The sequence below is a fragment of the Bombina bombina genome, chromosome 7, assembly GCF_027579735.1.
Source record: "Bombina bombina isolate aBomBom1 chromosome 7, aBomBom1.pri, whole genome shotgun sequence".
Classification (NCBI taxonomy): domain Eukaryota; kingdom Metazoa; phylum Chordata; class Amphibia; order Anura; family Bombinatoridae; genus Bombina; species Bombina bombina.
In genome coordinates this window covers 629,637,260-629,653,195 of record NC_069505.1, presented here as the reverse complement: position 1 = coordinate 629,653,195, position 15,936 = coordinate 629,637,260, and the positions used below count along the sequence as shown (strand labels likewise).

Sequence of the window (15,936 nt, the reverse complement as noted above, 5' to 3'; positions counted from 1 at the left end):
GTTCCCACAGTTGAACAATCTGAAGAAATACCTCTGGGTGAAGAGACCATTCGCCCGGATGCAACGTTTGGCGACTGAGATAATCCGCTTCCCAATTGTCTATACCTGGGATATGAACCGCAGAGATTAGACAGGAGCTGGATTCCGCCCAAACCAGAATTCGAGATACTTCTTTCATAGCCAGAGGACTGTGAGTCCCTCCTTGATGATTGATGTATGCCACAGTTGTGACATTGTCTGTCTGAAAACAAATTAACGATTCTCTCTTCAGAAGAGGCCAAAACTGAAGAGCTCTGAAAATTGCACGGAGTTCCAAAATATTGATCGGTAATCTCACCTCCTGAGATTCCCAAACTCCTTGTGCTATCAGAGATCCCCACACTGCTCCCCAACCTGTGAGACTTGCATCTGTTGAAATTACAGTCCAGGTCGGAAGCACAAAAGAAGCCCCCTGAATTAAACGATGGTGATCTGTCCACCACGTTAGAGAGTGTCGTACAATCGGTTTTAAAGATATTAATTGAGATATCTTTGTGTAATCCTTGCACCATTGATTCAGCATACAGAGCTGAAGAGGTCGCATGTGAAAACGAGCAAAGGGGATCGCGTCCGATGCAGCAGTCATAAGACCTAGAATTTCCATGCATAAGGCTACCGAAGGGAATGATTGTGACTGAAGATTTCGACAAGCTGAAATCAATTTTAGACGTCTCTTGTCTGTTAAAGACAGAGTCATGGACACTGAATCTATCTGGAAACCCAGAAAGGTTACCCTTGTCTGAGGAATCTATGAACTTTTTGGTAAATTGATCCTCCAACCATGATCTTGAAGAAACAACACAAGTCGATTCGTATGAGATTCTGCTAAATGTAAAGACTGAGCAAGTACCAAGATATCGTCCAAATAAGGAAATACCACAATACCCTGTTCTCTGATTACAGACAGAAGGGCACCGAGAACCTTTGTAAAAATTCTTGGAGCTGTAGCTAGGCCAAACGGCAGAGCCACAAACTGGTAATGCTTGTCCAGAAAAGAGAATCTCAGGAACTGATAATGATCTGGATGAATCGGAATATGCAGATATGCATCCTGTAAATCTATTGTGGACATATAATGCCCTTGCTGAACAAAAGGCAAGATAGTCCTTACAGTTACCATTTTGAACGTTGGTATCCTTACATAACGATTCAATATTTTTAGATCCAGAACTGGTCTGAAGGAATTCTCCTTCTTTGGTACAATGAAGAGATTTGAATAAAACCCCATCCCCTGTTCCGAAACTGGAACTGGCATAATTACTCCAGCCAACTCTAGATCTGAAACACAATTCAGAAATGCTTGAGCTTTCACTGGATTTACTGGGACACGGGAAAGAAAAAATCTCTTTGCAGGAGGTCTCATCTTGAAACCAATTCTGTACCCTTCTGAAACAATGTTCTGAATCCAAAGATTGTGAACAGAATTGATCCAAATTTCTTTGAAAAAACGTAACCTGCCCCCTACCAGCTGAGCTGGAATGAGGGCCGCACCTTCATGTGGACTTAGAAGCAGGCTTTGCCTTTCTAGAAGGCTTGGATTTATTCCAGACTGGAGATGGTTTCCAAACTGAAACTGCTCCTGAGGATGAAGGATCAGGCTTTTGTTCTTTGTTGAAACGAAAGGAACGAAAAACGATTATTAGCCCTGTTTTTACCCTTAGATTTTTTATCCTGTGGTAAAAAAGTTCCTTTCCCACCAGTAACAGTTGAGATAATAGAATCCAACTGAGAACCAAATAATTTGTTACCCTGGAAAGAAATGGAAAGTAGAGTTGATTTAGAAGCCATATCAGCATTCCAAGTCTTAAGCCATAAAGCTCTTCTAGCTAAAATAGCTAGAGACATAAACCTGACATCAACTCTGATAATATCAAAAATGGCATCACAGATAAAATTATTAGCATGCTGAAGAAGAATAATAATATTATGAGAATCATGATCCGTTACTTGTTGCGCTAAAGTTTCCAACCAAAAAGTTGAAGCTGCAGCAACATCAGCCAATGATATAGCAGGTCTAAGAAGATTACCTGAACACAGATAAGCTTTTCTTAGAAAGGATTCAATTTTCCTATCTAAAGGATCCTTAAACGAAGTACCATCTGACGTAGGAATAGTAGTACGTTTAGCAAGGGTAGAAATAGCCCCATCAACTCTAGGGATTTTGTCCCAAAATTCTAATCTGTCAGACGGCACAGGATATAATTGCTTAAAACGTTTAGAAGGAGTAAATTAATTACCCAATTTATCCCATTCTTTAGAAATTACTTCAGAAATAGCATTAGGAACAGGAAAAACTTCTGGAATAACCACAGGAGATTTAAATACCTTATCTAAACGTTTAGAATTAGTATCAAGAGGACCAGAATCCTCTATTTCTAAAGCAATTAGTACTTCTTTAAGTAAAGAACGAATAAATTCCATTTTAAATAAATATGAAGATTTATCAGCATCAATCTCTGAGACAGAATCCTCTGAACCAGAAGAGTCATCAGAATCAGAATGATGATGTTCATTTAAAAATTCATCTGTAGGGAGAGAAGTTTTAAAAGATTTTTTATGTTTTCTAGAAGGAGAAATAACAGACATAGCCTTCTTGATGGATTCAGAAACAAAATCTCTTATGTTATCAGGAACATTCTGCACCTTAGATGTTGAAGGAACTGCAACAGGCAATGGTACATTACTAAAGGAAATATTATCTGCATTAACAAGTTTGTCATGACAATTAATACAAACAACAGCCGGAGGAATAGCTACCAAAAGTTTACAGCAGATACACTTAGCTTTGGTAGTTCCAGCACTAGACAGCGATTTTCCTGAAGTATCTTCCGACTCAGATGCAACGTGAGACATCTTGCAATATGTAAGAGAAAAAACAACATATAAAGCAAAATTGATCAAATTCCTTAAATGACAGTTTCAGGAATGGGAAAAAATGCCATAGAACAAGCTTCTAGCAACCAGAAGCAATGAAAAATGAGACTTAAATAATGTGGAGACAAAAGCGACGCCCCCATATTTTTTAGCGCCAAATAAGACGCCCACATTATTTGGCGCCTAAATGCTTTTGGCGCCAAAAATGACGCCACATCCGGAACGCCGACATTTTTGGCGCAAAAGAACGTAAAAAAATGACGCAACTTCCGGCGACACGTATGACGCCGGAAACGGAAAAGATTTTTTGCGCCAAGAATGACGCAATAAAATGAAGCCTTTTCAGCCCCCGCGAGCCTAACAGCCCACAGGGAAAAAAAGAGTCAAATTTTTAAGGTAAGAAAAAATGTTTGATTCAAATGCATTATCCCAAATATGAAACTGACTGTCTGAAAATAAGGAATGTTGAACATTCTGAGTCAAGGCAAATAAATGTTTGAATACATATATTTAGAACTTTATAAACAAAGTGCCCAACCATAGCTTAGAGTGTCACAGAAAAACATAATTTATGTAAGAACTTACCTGATAAATTCATTTCTTTCATATTAGCAAGAGTCCATGAGCTAGTGACGTATGGGATATACATTCCTACCAGGAGGGGCAAAGTTTCCCAAACCTTAAAATGCCTATAAATACACCCCTCACCACACCCACAATTCAGTTTAACGAATAGCCAAGAAGTGGGGTGATAAGAAAAAAGTGCGAAAGCATATAAAATAAGGAATTGGAATAATTGTGCTTTATACAAAAAAATCAAAACCACCACAAAAAAGGGCGGGCCTCATGGACTCTTGCTAATATGAAAGAAATGAATTTATCAGGTAAGTTCTTACATAAATTATGTTTTCTTTCATGTAATTAGCAAGAGTCCATGAGCTAGTGACGTATGGGATAATGATTACCCAAGATGTGGATCTTTCCACGCAAGAGTCACTAGAGAGGGAGGGATAAAATAAAGACAGCCAATTCCTGCTGAAAATAATCCACACCCAGAATAAAATTTTAATGAAAAAACATAAGCAGAAGATTCAAACTGAAAACACTGCCTGAAGTACGTTTCTACCAAAAACTGCTTCAAAAGAAGAAAACACATCAAAATGGTAGAATTTAGTAAAATTATGCAAAGAGGACCAAGTTGCTGCTTTGCAAATCTGATCAACCGAAGCTTCATTCCTAAACGCCCAGGAAGTAGAACTGACCTAGTAGAATGAGCTGTAATCCTTTGAGGCGGAGTGTTACCCGACTCAACATAGGCATGATGAAATAAAGATTTCAACCAAGATGCCAAAGAAATGGCAGAAGCTTTCTGGCCTTTTCTAGAACCGGAAAAGATGACAAATAGACTAGAAGTCTTTCGGAAAGACTTAGTAGCTTCAACATAATATTACAAAGCTCTAACAGCATCCAAAGAATGCAATGATTTCTCCTTAGAATTCATAGGATCAGGACATAATGAAGGAACCACAATTTCTCTACTAATGTTGTTAGAATTCACAACCTTAGGTAAAAAATTCAAAAAAAGTTCGCAGCACCGCCTTATCCTGATGCAAAATCAGAAAAGGAGACTCACAAAAAAGAGTAGATAATTCAGAGACTCTTCTGGCAGAAGAGATGGCCAAAAGAAACAAAACTTTCCAAGAAAGTAATATAACGACCAAAGAATGCATGGGTTCAAAAGGAGGAGCTTGAAGAGCCCCCAGAACCAAATTCAAACTCCAAGGAGGAGAAATTGACTTAAAGACAGGTTTTATACGAACCAAAGGTTGTACAAAACAATAAATATCAGGAAGATTAGCAAACCTTCTGTGAAAAAGAACAGAAAGAGCAGAGATTTGTCTTTCAAGGAACTTGCGGACAAACCTTTATTTAAACCATTCTGAAGAAACTGTAAAATTCTCGGTATTCAAAAAGAATGCCAAGAAAAAAGATGAGAAAGACACTAAGAAATATAAGTCTTCCAGACTCTATAATATATCTCTCTAGATACAAATTTACGAGCCTGTCACATAGTATCAATCACAGAGTCAGAGAAACCTCTTTGACCAAGAATCAAGCGTTCAAACTCCATACCTTAAAATTAAGGTTTTGAGACAGAAAGACTGGTCTTAACGGAAGAGTCCACAGCTGGCAAAAGGCCATCCGGACAAGATCCGCATACCAAAACCTGTGAGGCCATGCTGGAGCTACCAGCAGGACAAACGAGCATTCCTTTAGAATATTGGAGAATACCCTTGGAAGAAGAACTAGAGGCGGAAAGATATAGGCAGGATGACACTTGTAAGGAAGAAAATAATGCATCCACTGCCTCCGCCCGAGGATCCCGGGATCCGGACAGATACCAGGGAAGTTTCTTGTTTAGATGAGAAGCCATCAGATCTATTTCTGGGAGTTCCCACATTGAACAATCTGAGGAAATACCTCTGGGTGAAGAGACCATTCGCCCAGGTGCAACGTTTGGCAACTGAGATAATCCGCTTTCCAATTGTCCATACCTGGGATATGAACCGCAGAGATTAGACAGGAGCTGGATTCCGCTCAAACCAAAATTCGAGATACTTCTTTCATAACCAGAGGACTGTGAGTCCCTCCTTGATGATTGATGTATGCCACAGTTGTGACATTGTCTATCTGAAAACAAATGAACAACTCTCTCTTCAGAAGAGGCCAAGACTGGAAAGCTCTGAAAATTGCACGGAGTTCCAAAATATTGATCGGAAATCTCACCTCCTGAGATTCCCAAACCCCTTGTGCCGTCAGATACCCCCACACAGCTCCCCAACCTGTAAGACTTGCATCTGTTGAGATTATAGTCCAGGTTGGAAGAACAAGAAGCCCCCTGAACTAAACGATGGTGATCTGTCCACCATGTCAGAGAGTGTCGTATAATCGGTTTAAAGATATTAATTGAGATATCTTTGAGTAATCCCTGCACCATTGGTTCAGCATACAGAGCTGAAGAGGTCGCATGTGAAAACGAGCAAAGGAGATCGCATCTGATGCGGCAGTCCTAAGACCTAAAATTTCCATGCATAAGGCTACCAAAGGGAATGATTGTGACTGAAGGTTTTGACAAGCTGATATCAATGTTAAACTTCTCTTGTCTGACAAGGACAGAGTCATAGACACTGAATCTATCTAGAAACCTAAAAAGGTTACCCTTGTCTGAGGAATCAATGAACTGATTGGTAAATTGAACCTCCAACCATGAACTTGAAGAAACAACACAAGTCGATTCGTATGAGATTCTTCGAAAATGAGAAGACTGAGCAAATACCAAGATATCGTCCAAATAAGGAAATACCAAAACCCTGTTCTCTGATTACAGAAAGAAGGGCACCGAGAACCTTTGAAAAAAATTCTTGGAACTGAGGCTAGGCCAAACGGTAGAGCCAAAAAACTGGTAATGCTCGTCTAAAAAGAGAATCTCAGACACTAAAAGTGATCTGGATGAATCGGAATATGCAGATACACATCCTGTAAATCTATTGTAGACATATAATGCCCTTGCTAAACAAAAAGCAGGATAGTCCTACAGTAACCATCTTGAATGTTGGTATCCTTACATAACGATTCAATATTGATAGATCCGGAACTGGTCTGAAGGAATTGACCTTCTTTGGTACAATGAAGAGATAAAATAAAACCCCAGCCCCTGTTCCAGAACAGGAACTGGCATAATTACTCCAACCAACTCTAGATCTGAAACACATTTCAGAAATGCTGAGCCTTTGCTGTGTTAACTGGGACACGGGAAAGAAAAAAAAAATCTCTTAGCAGGAGGCCTTAACTTGAAGCCAATTCTGTACCTTTCTGAAACAATGTTCTGAAACCAGAGATTGAGAACGGAATTGATCCAAATTTCTTTGAAGAAAACGTAATCTGCCCCATACCAGCTGAGCTGGAATAAGGGCCGCACCTTCATGGGTACTTAGGAGCTGGCTATAGATTTCTATAAGGCTTGGATATATTCCAAACTGGAAATGGTTTCCAAACTGATACTGCTCCTGAGGATGAAGGATCAGGCTTTTGTTCCTTGTTGTGAGGAAAGGAACGAAAAAGACTATTAGACCTAAATTTACCTTAGATTTTTTATCCTTTGGTAAAAAAAAGTTCCCTTCCTTCCAGAAACAATTGAGATAATAATTTAATACCCTGGAAAGAAAGGGAAAGCAAAGTTGACTTAGAAGACATATCAGCATTCCAAGTTTAATCCATAAAGCTTTTCTAGCTAAAATAGCTAGAGACATATACCTGACATCAACTCTAATGATATCAAAGATGGTATCACCAATAAAATTATTAGCATGTTATAGAATAATAATAATGCTATAAATTATGATCTGTTACTTGTTGCGCTAAAGCTTCTAACCAAAAAGTTGAAGCTGCAGCAACATCCGCTAAAAATATAGCAGGTCTAAGAAGATTACCTGAACATAAGTAAGCTTTTCTTAGAAAGAATTCAATTTTCCTTAAATAAAGTACTATCTGCCGTAGGAACAGTAGTACATTTAGCAGGAGTAGAGACAGCCCCATAACCTTAGGGATTTTGTCCCAAAAAAACTCTAATCTGTCAGATGGCACAGGATATAATTGCTTAAACGTTTAGAAGGAGTAAAAGAATTACCCAAATTATTCCATTCCCTGGAAATTACTTCAGAAATAGCATCAGGGAGATTAAACACTTCTGGAATAACTACAGGAGATTTAGAAACCTTATTTAAACGTTTAGATTTAGTATCAAGAGGACCAGAATCCTCTATTTCTAATGCAATTAATACTTCTTTAAATAAAGAACGAATAAATTCCATCTTGAACAAAGACAAAGATTTATCAGTATCAGAATGATGATGTTCATTTAAAAATTCATCTGAAAAAAGAGAAGTTTTAAAAGACTTTTATGTAAACTAGAAGGAGAAATAACAGACATAGCCTTCTTAATGGATTTAAAAAATAAAATCTCATATGTTTATCAGAAACACTCTGAAAATTAGATGTTGACGGAACAGCAACAGGTAATGTAACAGTACTAAAGGAAATCTTATCTGCATTAATAAGTTTGTCATGACATGCAATACAAACAACAGCTGGAGAAACAGATACCAAAAATTATAGCAGATACACTTAGCTTGGTAGCTCCAGCACTAGACAGCGATTTTCCTGTAGTATCTTCTGACTCAGATGCAACGTGAGACATCTTGCAATATGTAAGACAAAAAAAAAAAACAACATATAAAGCAAAATTGATCAAATTCCTTAAATGACAGTTTCAGGAATGGGAAAAAAATGCCAAAGAACAAGCTTCTAGCAACCAGAAGCAATGAAAAATGAGACTAAAATAATGTGGAGACAAAAGCGACGCCCATATTTTTTAGCGCCAAATCAGACGCCCACATTATTTGGCGCCTAAAATGCTTTTGGCGCCAAAAATGACGCCACATCCGGAACGCCGACATTTTTGGCGCAAAATAACGTCAAAAAAATGACGCAACTTCCGGCGACACGTATGACGCCGGAAACGGAAAAGAATTTTTGCGCCAAAAAAGTCTGCGCCAAGAATGACGCAATAAAATGAAGCATTTTCAGCCCCCGCGAGCCTAACAGCCCACAGGGAAAAAAGAGTCAAATTTTTGAAGGTAAGAAAAAAATGATTAATTCAAATGCATTATCCCAAATATGAAACTGACTGTCTGAAAAATAAGGAAAGTTGAACATTCTGAGTCAAGGCAAATAAATGTTTGAATACATATATTTAGAACTTTATAAACAAAGTGCCCAACCATAGCTTAGAGTGTCACAGAAAATAAGATTTACTTACCCCAGGACACTCATCTACATGTTTGTAGAAAGCCAAACCAGTACTGAAACGAGAATCAGCAGAGGTAATGGTATATATAAGAGTATATCGTCGATCTGAAAAGGGAGGTAAGAGATGAATCTCTACGACCGATAACAGAGAACCTATGAAATAGACCCCGTAGAAGGAGATCACTGCATTCAAATAGGCAATACTCTCCTCACATCCCTCTGACATTCACTGCACGCTGAGAGGAAAACCGGGCTCCAACTTGCTGCGGAGCGCATATCAACGTAGAATCTAGCACAAACTTACTTCACCACCTCCATCGGAGGCAAAGTTTGTAAAACTGAATTGTGGGTGTGGTGAGGGGTGTATTTATAGGCATTTTAAGGTTTGGGAAACTTTGCCCCTCCTGGTAGGAATGTATATCCCATACGTCACTAGCTCATGGACTCTTGCTAATTACATGAAAGAAACATTGTTTTCTATAACTGAATGGCTTCATATCCAGACTTATATCACCACTATATTAGCTAGCCACTATCCAAAATGGTATAGGCACAGGACAACGTCAAGCTCTCTTCCTCCCTGGGTCTCTAATCTACAGTCACACAAAATGCAATTCTAATACAAACAAGTGTAGCACAGGCCTGTTGTAATTTCCCTAGACACACATAAAACACGGAAATGGACTACACTCTCAAACCGGACTGGGTACACATCCCATATATTTAAAGCAAACAGGATCAGCAATTTGGCTACCTGTATTTTGAAATGTTTGATTAGTGAAATAGCCCATCCCATTAACAGGTGATTGGTTACCTTTTTAGACATCTACCCTATATAATGTGTGTTAATACCCTTGTTGGTTAGCTTGAGAAAGGGGCAGGAACCCCGAAACGTTGCTCGTCTAAATAAAGGTTTGCTTGCGTATCAGTGTGCCACCTTCATCTCTTCATTTGATGGGTACACATCCCATGACCCTGCAAAACTCACAGCCCTGTACAGCTTGTGGCAACTCAGGCAGTCAACCCCAGACCAGCCTGGGTGCAAAGCCCAGAGGGAAAATTACAAAAGAAAAATAACAATACATAGATAGGTACCCAGTCCAGTTTGAGAGTGCAGCCAATTTCTGTGTTTTGTATGTATCTGTATAGGCTGCTGAGATTGGCCTGTTTACATGCCTGTGGTGACAATCTTGCAGTTAAAAAAAAAAAAAAACAACTAAACAAAGTTGTTTATAAAAGTTTGTTTAGGATATGGAGCAAGAAAATACCCTGTATTAGAGTATCAGTTTAACCTCATAGTAAAACAGTCTGAATTATTTTATATAAACACATTTAAAACTGTTCTTTGCTTCAGCCAATCAGATGCCAAATCTAAATGAGATTGTGCACTGTTCTACAGAATCACTGTGTAGGATGTAGCAACGTCAAGACATGCAGCATACTTGAGTATGCATTATACACTCTCCTACAATTAGTAGACATGAATTACAGGAAAATTAGGCAAAACAAACAATGAATGTACACTGCAGTATTATACCAATCTTAAATATTTTATGGGGGTTCTACGTTTTAGTTTTATGCCCCTTGCTGATTCACACTGAAGCACAATTTGAATTATACTTTATAATCTCACACAAAGCGATGTAATGTGACTAACTCATACCTCTTCAGACAGCAGGCGAAGGTTCTGGTCAACAGAACATTTACTGGCAATGATGGGTTCCTAAAGGAGACAGAGACAGAAAACGTTATATAGCAATAGTGTTAGACTGACCTCATGAACAGCCTTATGGGAAATCATTTAAAGCGAAATTATGATGGACGATTACATTATGTCAGTCATTAGATCATGTAGTATTTACATTACTGACCCTGGATAACTGTGTTTAAAGGGTCACTAAAGTCATTATTCAGATAGAAAACACTGTTTTAAAACATTTTCCAGTTTTTATTTTCATTATTAAAATGTGCACAGTATTGTTATATACACACACTGTCTGAGGCACCAGTTACTACTGAGCATGTGCAAGAGATCACAGTGTATACGTATATGAGTCTGTAATTAGCTGATGGCTGTCACATGATACAGTTATCTGCACACTGTCTGAGGCACCAGTTACTACTGAGCATGTGCAAGAGATCACAGTGTATACGTATATGAGTCTGTGATTAGCTGATGGCTGTCATATGCACACTGTCTGAGGCACCAGCTTCTACTGAGCATGTGCAAGAGATCACAGTGTATACGTATATGAGTCTGATTAGCTGATGGCTGTTATATGCTACAGTTATATGCACACTTACTGATGCACCAGTTACTACTGAGCATGTGCAAGAGATCACAGTGTATACGTATATGAGTCTGTGATTAGCTGATGGCTGTCACATGATACAGTTATATGCACACTTACTGAGGCACCGGTTACTACTGAGCATGTGCAAGAGATCACAGTGTATACGTATATGAGTCTGTGATTAGCTGATGGCTGTCACATGATACAGTTATATGCACACTGTATGAGGCACCAGTTACTACTGAGCATGTGCAAGAGATCACAGTGTATACGTATAGGAGTCTGTGATTAGCTGATGGCTGTCACATGATACAGTTATATGCACACTGTCTGAGGCACCAGTTACTACTGAGCATGTGCTAGAGATCACAGTGTATACGTATATGAGTCTGTGATTAGCTGATGGCTGTCACATGATACAGTTATATGCACACTGTCTGAGGCACCAGTTACTACTGAGCATGTGCAAGAGATCAGTGTATACGTATATAAGTCTGTGATTAGCTGATGGCTGTCACATGATACAGTTATATGCACACTGTCTGAGGCACCAGTTACTACTGAGCATGTGCAAGAGATCACAGTGTATACGTATATAAGTCTGTGATTAGCTGATGGCTGTCACATGATACAGTTATATGCACACTGTCTGAGGCACCAGTTACTACTGAGCATGTGCAAGAGATCACAGTGTATACGTATATGAGTCTGTGATTAGCTGATGGCTGTCACATGATACAGTTATATACACACTGTATGAGGCACCAGTTACTACTGAGCATGTGCTAGAGATCACAGTGTATACGTATATGAGTCTGTGATTAGCTGATGGCTGTCACATGATACAGTTATATGCACACTGTCTGAGGCACCAGTTACTACTGAGCATGTGCAAGAGATCACAGTGTATACGTATATGAGTCTGTGATTAGCTGATGGCTGTCACATGATACAGTTATATGCACACTTACTGAGGCATCAGTTACTACTGAGCATTTGCAAGAGATCACAGTGTATACGTATATGAGCCTGTGATTAGCTGATGGCTGTCACATGATACAGTTATCTGCACACTGTCTGAGGCACCAGTTACTACTGAGCATGTGCAAAAGATCACAGTGTATACGTATAGGAGTCTGTGATTAGCTGATGGCTGTCACATAATACAGTTATATGCACACTGTCTGAGGCACCAGTTACTACTGAGCATGTGCAAGAGATCACAGTGTATCTGTATATAAGTCTGTGATTGGCTGATGGCTGTCACATGATACAGTTATATGCACACTTTCTGAGATCACAGTGTATCTGTATATATGAGCTGGTGGCTATCTCATGATACAGGGTAGTAAATTAAAACTAAATTCTGACTAAGTGCTATTGCATTGTGCACTTGTTGTTTACACAACTCTATAGTATTTAATGGGCCTTCAATTGTTCTTATACGTATAGCAGACTTAATGACCTTTAGTCTGGTGTGTGATTCTCACCTGTACCTACACTGATGGAGTAAGAGAATTGATGTAACAGCTCACCATACTATACCAGGTACCTTTTCCCAACTAAGCAATAGTCAACCAACCTTCTCTGTGTCAGACACAAAGTACAATTATTCCACCACAGTGTAGAAACTACATTGACCACGGAATGATCTCACCTATCCAAATAGCCCCACTGATCTGCAGTAATGTATTTTCACAACAAATCACACACACAACCATTTAAAAAGGGACGTGAAATTCAAAACAAAACACTTTCATTAGTCAGAAAAGTTCCAGATTAATTATTTTATCAAAACCACCCCTTTCTTAGTATCCTTTGAAGAAATGTAGCATGTTTGCATACTGAGGTAGACCTGTTAGTGTGCACATGTCTTCATCACTATACAATGGATCCATAAACCGCTGCAATATAGTGCTCCAGTCACATGAACACTCCTGAGCCTACCACAGTATGCTCTCATGGAAAGAAACCAAGTGTCAACAAAAGGAGACCAAGATATAGGTAAATCTGGTAAAAAGTTAATTGTTATGTTTTGTTAAATTTGCATACAATCTGGCTGATTTTACTGACCACCCACCTGAAATTTAAGATGATATTGAGCTAAAATTTGTAAATATGAAATGTTTATTGCACAAATTATTGTTAAATCAATTTATGTTTAATTATGCAATTAAATTGTGCTTTGGATAGCTTAGGTAACAATTATAAATAACAGGAAATGTTACATTACACCTGGTCACTTCCTAATGCCACCAGCTGGCAAAGGTATTTGTGGAAAACACTGATCATAAAAGGTTAATTCTGACTTCTATGTCACTTAAATGTCCAGTAGTTTTCTAAATCTACCATTATAATGGCAAGTGAATAGTAACGTATATTCTCATTCTTTACCACATCATTTGTTTTGTCTTGTGACTGTTAAAAGTTAGCGGGTGTGAGTTACCAGTCACTGTTGTACATAAATACAAAACATGCGCCACAGTGCAGGACGTGTGACGTTCTCCAGCAGGTCTCACCTCTCCTGTCAGCAAGCGGATGATCTCCCGAGCATGAGTTAAGATCCTCTCTGCTATTTTCTTGCCGTCCTTTTTCATGACGTTCTTCATTGTGGATTGATTTAGATTATGCAACTGTGAAACCTAAGAGATCGGGATAAAGGTCAGACGTAATATGGTAGAACACGGTACAGTCTACATGTACTGACACAGGGTGGGATAAAGGTCAGACGTAATATGGTGGAACACGGTACAGTCTACATGTACTGACACAGGGTGGGATAAAGGTCAGACGTAATATGGTGGTACACGGTACAATCTACATGTACTGACACAGGGTGGGATAAAGGTCAGACGTAATATGGTAGAACACGGTACAGTCTACATGTACTGACACAGGGTGGGATAAAGGTCAGACGTAATATGGTGGAACACGGTACAGTCTACATGTACTGACACAGGGTGGGATAAAGGTCAGACGTAATATGGTGGAACACGGTACAGTCTACATGTACTGACACAGGGTGGGATAAAGGTCAGACGTAATATGGTGGTACACGGTACAATCTACATGTACTGACACAGGGTGGGATAAAGGTCAGACGTAATATGGTAGAGCACGGTACAATCTACATGTACTGACACAGGGTGGGATAAAAGGTCAGACGTAATATGGTGGAGCACAGTACAGTCTACATGTACTGACACAGGGTGGGATAAAGGTCAGACGTAATATGGTAGAGCACGGTACAATCTACATGTACTGACACAGGGTGGGATAAAGGTCAGACGTAATATGGTAGAACACGGTACAGTCTACATGTACTGACACAGGGTGGGATAAAGGTCAGACGTAATATGGTAGAACACGGTACAGTCTACATGTACTGACACAGGGTGGGATAAAGGTCAGACGTAATATGGTAGAGCACGGTACAATCTACATGTACTGACACAGGGTGGGATAAAGGTCAGACGTAATATGGTGGAACACGGTACAATCTACATGTACTGACACAGGGTGGGATAAAGGTCAGACGTAATATGGTAGAGCACGGTACAATCTACATGTACTGACACAGGGTGGGATAAAGGTCAGACGTAATATGGTGGAACACGGTACAGTCTACATGTACTGACAAAGGGTGGGATAAAGGTCAGACGTAATATGGTAGAGCACAGTACAGTCTACATGTACTGACACAGGGTGGGATAAAAGGTCAGACGTAATATGGTGGAACACGGTACAGTCTACATGTACTGACACAGGGTGGGATAAAGGTCAGACGTAATATGGTAGAGCACGGTACAGTCTACATGTACTGACACAGGGTGGGATAAAGGTCAGACTTAATATGGTAGAACACGGTACAGTCTACATGTACTGACACAGGGTGGGATAAAGGTCAGACGTAATATGGTAGAGCACGGTACAATCTACATGTACTGACACAGGGTGGGATAAAGGTCAGACGTAATATGGTAGAACACGGTACAGTCTACATGTACTGACACAGGGTGGGATAAAGGTCAGACGTAATATGGTAGAGCACGGTACAGTCTACATGTACTGACACAGGGTGGGATAAAGGTCAGACTTAATATGGTAGAACACGGTACAGTCTACATGTACTGACACAGGGTGGGATAAAGGTCAGACGTAATATGGTAGAGCACGGTACAGTCTACATGTACTAACACAGGGTGGGATAAAGGTCAGACGTAATATGGTAGAACACGGTACAGTCTACATGTACTGACACAGGGTGGGATAAAGGTCAGACGTAATATGGTAGAACACGGTACAGTCTACATGTACTGACACAGGGTGGGATAAAGGTCAGACGTAATATGGTAGAACACGGTACAGTCTACATGTACTGACACAGGGTGGGATAAAGGTCAGACGTAATATGGTAGAGCACGGTACAGTCTACATGTACTAACACAGGGTGGGATAAAGGTCAGACGTAATATGGTAGAGCACGGTACAATCTACATGTACTGACACAGGGTGGGATAAAGGTCAGACGTAATATGGTAGAACACGGTACAGTCTACATGTACTGACACAGGGTGGGATAAAGGTCAGACGTAATATGGTGGAGCACGGTACAGTCTACATGTACTGACACAGGGTGGGATAAAGGTCAGACGTAATATGGTGGAGCACAATACAGTCTACATGTACTGACACAGGGTGGGATAAAGGTCAGACGTAATATGGTGGAGCACAATACAGTCTACATGTACTGACACAGGGTGGGATAAAGGTCAGACTTAATATGGTAGAACACGGTACAGTCTACATGTACTAACACAGGGTGGGATAAAGGTCAGACGTAATATGGTAGAACACGGTA

The 15,936-nt window shown here is 39.6% G+C and overlaps 1 protein-coding gene across 3 annotated transcripts in view; it reads right to left on the bottom strand.

Annotated features, from left to right (window-relative positions):
* LOC128635655 (oocyte zinc finger protein XlCOF22) overlaps window positions 1-15,936 on the bottom strand; it is a 109,903-nt gene that overhangs the window by 49,149 nt on the left and 44,818 nt on the right. For all 3 annotated transcript variants that reach the window (XM_053688746.1, XM_053688748.1, XM_053688747.1), the window contains exons 4-5: window positions 13,595-13,717; window positions 10,445-10,504 (exon numbers count right to left, since the gene is read on the bottom strand). In XM_053688746.1, the coding sequence (XP_053544721.1) occupies window positions 10,445-10,504; window positions 13,595-13,717 (183 nt within the window). The remainder of the gene's footprint in view (window positions 1-10,444; window positions 10,505-13,594; window positions 13,718-15,936) is intronic.